Here is a 6,787-nt window from a genome sequence, read left to right as displayed (position 1 = left end):
GGATGCAGAGTATGACGGAAAGCTGCTCATTCAGGGAATCCATCTCCCGCGCTGCTCCCGGTATCAGTCCCACAAAACCATGAATTAGCCACGTTTCAGGAAGGCATTTCCCACCATCTATCTGCTACTGTAACTTCTAGATCTCAGGACCAGGTAAAACGTGTGACTGGGCGGGGCTCATCAACTTCCAAACAACTCATTATCCAATCACAGCGCTACAGCTCCGCCCACTAGATTTCCTACTGTTTCCTCACTAGGTCCCGCCCTTGTTCAGACCTTTAAACATCTGGCGCCGCAGTCAGCTCTCTCTCACTTCACCTGTTCAGATCTGCTGCTGCTGTTAAGGCTTCACAATGGGAAAAGAAAAGATCCACATCAACATTGTTGTCATCGGCCATGTCGACTCTGGGAAATCCACCACCACCGGCCACCTGATTTACAAGTGCGGAGGCATCGATAAGAGAACCATCGAGAAGTTTGAGAAAGAAGCAGCAGAGGTGAGTGTTATGCAGCCCTGGGGATATGGGGAGGTGGTTGCCCTGGTGGATGAGGCATTGTAGTAATGTTATCCTTCTTACAGATGGGCAAAGGCTCTTTCAAGTATGCCTGGGTGCTGGACAAGCTGAAGGCTGAGCGGGAGCGCGGCATCACCATTGATATTTCCCTATGGAAATTTGAGACTGTTAAGTACTACATCACCATCATTGATGCCCCCGGGCACCGTGACTTCATCAAGAACATGATCACTGGCACCTCACAGGTAAGTGCTGGCTGCAGGGTAATATGTAGGTGACATACCCACCTCCAAGTCTTGCAAAAGGGCTCACTGCTGTCTGGAGGTCTCCATGTGTTGTATCTGCCTGTACTGAAGGATCTAAATCTTAGGATACCAAGCAGCTGCATATTTGTTAGTGATCTGGTAGTTAGCACCAGTCTCTATCCAAGAAGCACAGTGGGGCACACTTACGAAGACCACTACTTTCACTGCCAGTCTTAAAGAGGTTGTCTGCCCGTGACCTGTGCATCTATACACTTCTGTATGGCCATTACACAGCACTTTGTAATACAGTATGAGTGCTTTGTAAATGAGCCATACAGAAGATATCTATACTTACCTGAACTGGGGTCTGTATTACTGCTGGAGCAACTATTGGGGGTCACTATTGTCTCTGCTATAACTTGCATTTCAAGCAACAAATCCCTGAAGCAGTGGATCCAGTGCATGCTGGACCTTAGGGCTCATGCCCACGAGCGATGTGGAATACGCCCTGCAGATTTACGCTGCGGGAGTACCATGATTCAAAACAAAGTGCCAACGAGTGATCGCGTCTTTCCTGCACGGATTTCCGCGGTCTCGCTTTCTTGATATCAGTAGAGCCCACTGTAAAATAGAACATGCCGCAATTATTATTTTTTTTTCCCACTTGCGGAAATCTGTGGTACAAATCTGCATGTGTGCGTTGGCAGGCAGAAAGCTATTTGCTTCAACAGAACCTTGCCACTGCGAATTGATGCGCAGATCTCTGCTGCAGGAAATGCGATGCTAATCCGTCCATGGGCATTCACCCTTACTGGTGCTAGGTGGACTCCATTGACTTTATTCCAGCATGCCATCCATGTTTTTGTGATAGGCAGGGAGGCTACTCGGGCCATCTTGATACATAAGTCCTTCTTATCTGGAAGATCTCTCTGTCTCTCTCCCAACACTCACTGTCTGGTTATCTGTTACGGCACTCTCTCAATTTTTCCATTGTAGCTTCAAGACTCTAGGCTTATTCTTAGTAGATGGCATATCGCTCCGCTTCCTCCATTACTCGATAGGCCTAGGTGAGGCTTTCTCTCACACTCCTCTCAGACAGATTGTAATCCACAGGTAGACATGCATGCTCACTCCATGGCTGTAGAAGTCTTCTCCCCGACTTGCACACCTTGCAAACGCATTATATCTTTCATGGCAACGTGACAACATTGGATAAACACAAGCTGTAACATTTTTCAGACAAAGGCTGCCAGCAGGCGGGCGGAAATTTCGCGGCGGGATTTCCCGTGGAATTTCTGCCCTTGGAAGCTGCCATAGGATTGCGTTCACAGACGGCCGCGGTTTGTCCGCGTGAAATCTCGCGCAGCAAACAAATCGCGGCATGCTCGCAAAGCCCTGCACAGAAACGTCGCTGCCCGACCGTCGGCTCAGGTCTGCGCATGCGCCGGCAAGCCGGCACATCAAACAGTTGCGCTCTGCAGGTGGTCGGGTCCCGCGGCGAGAATCCCCGCAACCTGATCCGACCCGCCCATCTGCAGACTGCCATACCCAGCAATACACATTAATCACTGACAAGGCAGGGACACATTTATGGAGAGGCCAGATATGTATATTTCGGGCCACTACATATACATGCCACAATGACTTGTATGGTGTCTGACCACTAATTATGTACTCTTTCCCTGTAGGCTGACTGTGCTGTACTTATTGTGGCTGCTGGGGTGGGAGAGTTTGAGGCTGGAATTTCAAAGAATGGACAAACTCGTGAGCATGCCCTTCTTGCCTTTACGTTGGGAGTCAAACAGCTCATCATTGGTGTAAATAAGATGGATTCCACAGAGCCTCCATACAGCCAGAAGAGATTTGAAGAAATCACCAAGGAAGTTAGCGCCTACATCAAGAAAATTGGCTACAATCCAGCAACAGTTGGTTTTGTACCAATTTCTGGCTGGCATGGGGACAATATGCTGGAACCTAGCAACAAGGTAAGTACAGTGCTATATTAACTGCTTTGTAACTAATATTACAGTAGGGGAACTAACCTTTAACTTTCCGTAAAGATAACCCAGTCATTAAGGATGTGGCCTCTTTTATATGCAGTTTCTCATCCCCACTTTTCAATGTTACTAGTTAATCTACTGAAAAACCTCTTAACTTGGAGACAGGGTGACCAAAAGCACAATTTGGCATTGTGTAGCTTCTCTGCCAGCATTCACCATGCAGGATAAACCATGTATTTTGATCACACCTTTTGTCTGTGGTGATGCCAAATGTTTGGGGAGAACGGGGGGTTATTTTTTAACTTCTTACATTAGTCCACATACGAGAGAATGCATGGTATCCCTACTGGTATTCTACTAGGATGGGCCACAGGTCTGTCCTAATCAGCAGAAGTACATGGCAGCCCTGAGGGCCTTCAGAAGGCCCTGGGCTGTCATGACAACCAACCAGCACCTTGTAATCATATCCTGGGGGCCTGTTCATAAACCCTCAAACCCCAATTTGGGGCATTTACTTGCTATCGGCAATAGCACTGATCACAGCTGTTAGCAGGGCCAGATCCTGCTCTAAACTAATTCTGAGGTATGTGTGCTCAAAGCCATCAATGGGTTAAATCTTAACCTTATTCAAACAGTTTGGTCTAGCAATTGGTGTCCTTCAATATATTGCTGAAGTAAGAGCTACTGAGACTAGTCTTCTCCATAGAGGGATGTGACAATGGCTTATGCATAAAGATACAATCTGTATGAACATGGGGCTCTATTTTGTCTTTAGATGCCCTGGTTCAAAGGTTGGAAGATCGACAGAAAAGAAGGGAATGCAACTGGAACCACCCTTCTAGAAGCTCTGGACTCCATTATTCCCCCAGCTCGTCCCCTAAAGAAACCCCTGCGTCTACCTCTGCAGGATGTCTACAAGATTGGCGGTAAGCTGAAAGTGCTGCTACTGATGACTATACTCTTGGTGGTTAGGGTGGTGGTAACATATGGTCCATTGCAGGAATTGGAACAGTCCCAGTAGGAAGAGTTGAAACTGGAGTCATAAAGGCAGGAATGGTGGTAACCTTTGCACCTGGAAATGTAACAACAGAAGTAAAGTCTGTAGAAATGCACCATGAAGCGTTACAAGAAGCTACACCTGGGGACAATGTAGGCTTCAATGTAAAGAATATATCTGTTAAGGACATCAGAAGAGGCAACGTAGCTGGTGATAGCAAGAATGACCCACCAATGGAGGCTGGCAGTTTCACAGCTCAGGTAAATATCCCTATCGGTATTAAATTAACAGGCCCCCTGCACACGGGCGGAAATTCTGCGGCGGGATTTCCAGCAGAATTTCCGCCCCTGCCCTCCTGCATAGAACTGCATTACAATCATATGCAGACGGCTACGATTTGTCCATGGGAAATGGCACGCGGAAAGCAAATCGCGGCATGCTCTCTTTCTGTGCGGGTCTCCCAGAGGCCTGCACAGAAATGTCACTCCTGGGCCTCCGGCTCCGCTATGCTCCGGCTGGCCAGCAGCTGGCACATCAAAGAGCCGGAGCCATGGGAGAGGTAAGCGCCACACTGGTCCCTGCAGGGGCTCGAGTCAGGTCTCACTGCGAGAGTTCCCGCAGCGTGATCCGACCCGGCCGTCTGCAGGTGGCCTTACTGGAAGGTTGTCTTGTCTTTACTGTACACTTGCATGTATTGACAGTATTTCTTATACATACAGGTAATCATCCTTAATCACCCAGGACAGATAAATGCTGGTTATTCCCCAGTCCTGGACTGTCACACTGCCCACATAGCTTGTAAGTTTGCAGAGCTGAAGGAAAAGATTGACCGTCGATCAGGCAAGAAACTGGAGGACAACCCCAAAACCTTGAAATCTGGGGATGCTGCCATTATTGAGATGGTTCCTGGGAAACCAATGTGTGTGGAAACCTTCTCTGCATATCCTCCCCTCGGTAAGAAATGTATACGAACTTCCTTTCCAGTATTGAAGGCTCTACCTGTTCATAAATGCATTGGATAGAAAGTAATGCAAAACTCCTGGAGATGTCTCACCCAACCAAGTAGAGAGTGATTGCTCTTGACTTTTATAATGAATGCTAAAGTTTGCTCACTATCTTGACAAGGAACAATCTACTGGTTCCTCTAGGTTTCCTAAACTCCCTGTCCCCCTGCTGGCCGCTCTGAGCAAACCAGTGATGGCTCCCATGCAACAGCACAGGAACGAGCATTTGCAGGTACGAGTGTTGGACATTTGCCCGGCATTCGTCCATCTAAATGGGCCTTACCTCCAAAGTTTGCTCCTTGTCAATTATAGTGGGCAATCTACTGGTTCTTCTAGGTCTCCTACTAATGGATTCTATCAGTGTTCAATGGTACAGATTGGGTTGGGTTTTAGATCAATCAACTGATGCGTCTCTTGCTGCTTTCAGGTCGGTTTGCGGTTCGTGATATGAGACAAACTGTTGCAGTTGGAGTAATTAAAGCTGTGGACAAGAAGTCAGGAAGTGCTGCAAAAGTGACCAAATCTGCATTGAAGGCTGCCAAGAAGTGATTTCTTTATTTATAATATTTTTTTTAAAGAAACTTGTGTATTTTTGTTTTTTGTAAAAATTGTTTATTAAATCTGCAAAGCTTACTTCATGTGTTGTCTGTAAATTAGTTGTCTGAAGTCAGATACAATCAATGTAAGACCCAATGTCCACTTGTAGGCACGGATTCCACTACTGAATCCTGGAGTGGAATCCAGCCGTGCCTGCAGACATGGAGAGGAAAATAGATTTTCTCACCTGTCCAGATCCAGCAGGGATCTCCTACGTGCCAGCCAGATTTTGATTTATTTATTTATTTTAAATCTCCTGTTCTCGCACAGATTCACGGCACATCCACAGTGATGGCTATGGCTGTGCTGCGGATCAGACCGCTTTCATTGACTTCAATAGAAGCCTTCCCGCAGGATCCACAAAAAATAGAGGACCCTAATCGGATGCTTCTTGGTCACTTATGGCCGCCTCATACGTAACATAGTCTTCTACTGTAAATGCTGCAGAATTTTCAGTGATTCCACCAGCAGAAATTGAGCAGCATTCATGGCCAGTTTTAAGACAGTCTTAGGCCACTCTTACACATCTGCTTTTTACTGTGGGGTTTTGAGCACGGGCTGTCTGCTCTATTTTGCCGCGGTTAACACACCTCATCACACATCAGAATGATGGGGTGTCTTAAAGCCCGCTGTCCAAAAAGGTGGTAGAATCATGGCAAAACGAAGTTTTGCTGACACTGTGAGAGTGGCCTTGGGCTGCAAGAACTGCGATAATTCTGCAGTATTTACTGTAAAAGCCATGTGGGGATTTCTAAAATCCCATTCACATGGTCTTGAAAATTTCTGCAACAAATCCACAGCGTTTTTGAAATATTATGCAGAACTTTTAGATGTACAGCATTTTGGAGGTCAAATACGTACCTTTATCGTGGATGGCAGCGATGCGAGAGCTGTGTGTGTGTGTGTTTTGTAGGGAAAAGGGAGGGGTAAAAGAGTTGTGGATGTATATGTAAGGAGTCTTAACGTAGTATGGGTTATGATAATCTGGGTGCTCAGAAGTGGGGAGCTTTGAGTGAATAAATCATTGCAAGAGCTGAGCCATCTATATCCACAGGTTAACGGGTAAACGAGCAGGGGTCTTGGCCTTCAGCGCGTTTCGGTAGACCTAGGATTCGGAGGTTATTTCTACGCAGTCTCTTTCCTAGGTCATCTGCGCGCTGGGCCCTGGTGAGCGGTTGATGGGGAAACAAGGTTAACGACGAGTCGCACCATTGACCCCCATACCTTTTTGGAATTTGTCTTGGCATTTGCGTGCTTTATAGACCAGATTGTTGTAGGGTATGGTTGAGTTAGTGATCTTTCTCCACACTGCCAAAGTTGGACCTCTTGGGTCCATCCAGCGCAGCGCAATAACTTTTCTAGCTAGAAATAGAACTTCCCGCAAAAAGATTCTGTTGTAATGTTGCCAGTATCCTTGCATCAAGGATAC

General features: G+C 46.8%; 1 protein-coding gene across 1 annotated transcript; it reads left to right on the top strand.

Annotated features, from left to right (window-relative positions):
* Positions 1 to 239: 239 nt before the first annotated feature.
* On the top strand, positions 240 to 5,313 carry LOC136611868 (elongation factor 1-alpha, oocyte form). The gene is made up of 7 exons (XM_066591816.1): positions 240 to 497; positions 581 to 760; positions 2,449 to 2,745; positions 3,536 to 3,686; positions 3,761 to 4,017; positions 4,477 to 4,711; positions 5,189 to 5,313. The coding sequence occupies exons 1-7, from the start codon at positions 354 to 356 to the stop codon at positions 5,308 to 5,310; spliced, it is 1,386 nt and encodes a 461-aa protein (XP_066447913.1). The 5' UTR covers positions 240 to 353; the 3' UTR covers positions 5,311 to 5,313.
* Positions 5,314 to 6,787: the final 1,474 nt, after the last annotated feature.

This window comes from Eleutherodactylus coqui, chromosome 1, assembly GCF_035609145.1.
Source record: "Eleutherodactylus coqui strain aEleCoq1 chromosome 1, aEleCoq1.hap1, whole genome shotgun sequence".
Lineage (NCBI taxonomy): Eukaryota > Metazoa > Chordata > Amphibia > Anura > Eleutherodactylidae > Eleutherodactylus > Eleutherodactylus coqui.
This window is presented reverse-complemented; position numbering and strand designations above follow the sequence as displayed.